The sequence below is a fragment of the Aptenodytes forsteri genome, unplaced genomic scaffold, assembly GCF_000699145.1.
Source record: "Aptenodytes forsteri isolate BGI_AS27 unplaced genomic scaffold, ASM69914v1 Scaffold7, whole genome shotgun sequence".
Taxonomy (NCBI): Eukaryota; Metazoa; Chordata; class Aves; order Sphenisciformes; family Spheniscidae; genus Aptenodytes; species Aptenodytes forsteri.
The window spans coordinates 1914604-1915031 of NW_008795919.1; the positions used below are offsets into that span (position 1 = coordinate 1914604).

General features: G+C 68.5%; 1 protein-coding gene across 1 annotated transcript in view; it reads left to right on the forward strand.

Annotated features, from left to right (window-relative positions):
• Positions 1–118, forward strand: part of DLGAP3 (DLG associated protein 3) — a 10209-nt gene extending 10091 nt beyond the window's left edge. Inside the window, exon 12 of the mRNA XM_019473538.1 lies at positions 5–118. Coding sequence (XP_019329083.1) covers positions 5–118 — 114 coding nt within the window. The remainder of the gene's footprint in view (positions 1–4) is intronic.
• Positions 119–428: the final 310 nt, after the last annotated feature.

The window sequence follows — 428 nt, forward strand, 5'->3', positions numbered from 1 at the left end:
GTAGGCCCGCAAGCGGCTCCTGGCAGCCAAGCGAGCTGCCTCCTTCCGCCAGAGCTCGGCCACCGAGAGCGCGGACAGCATCGAGATCTACATCCCCGAGGCGCAGACCCGGCTGTGACCGCAGCCTCCGCTTTTCTACCCGGACTGGACGGCGCGGCCGTAGCTCACTGTGATGGGGGGCCGCGGGGACACCCTGGGGCAGCTCTTGGCCCCACTCACAGCTTCTCTCTTTTCTATCTTAGACCTTTCGTGGATCCGACGGTGGGTGAACAGAAGCCCGATTCTGCCCCGTCCCATTGCCCCGCGCCCGCATGCCCCTGCCAGCCTCTCCCGGGGTCCGGGGCTCTCCCTCCTTCTGCCCTCCCTGGGGCCGTGTCCCAGCTCTCTGTCCCCTTCCCACCCCCCCCACAGCCCTTCTGCACCCCCCC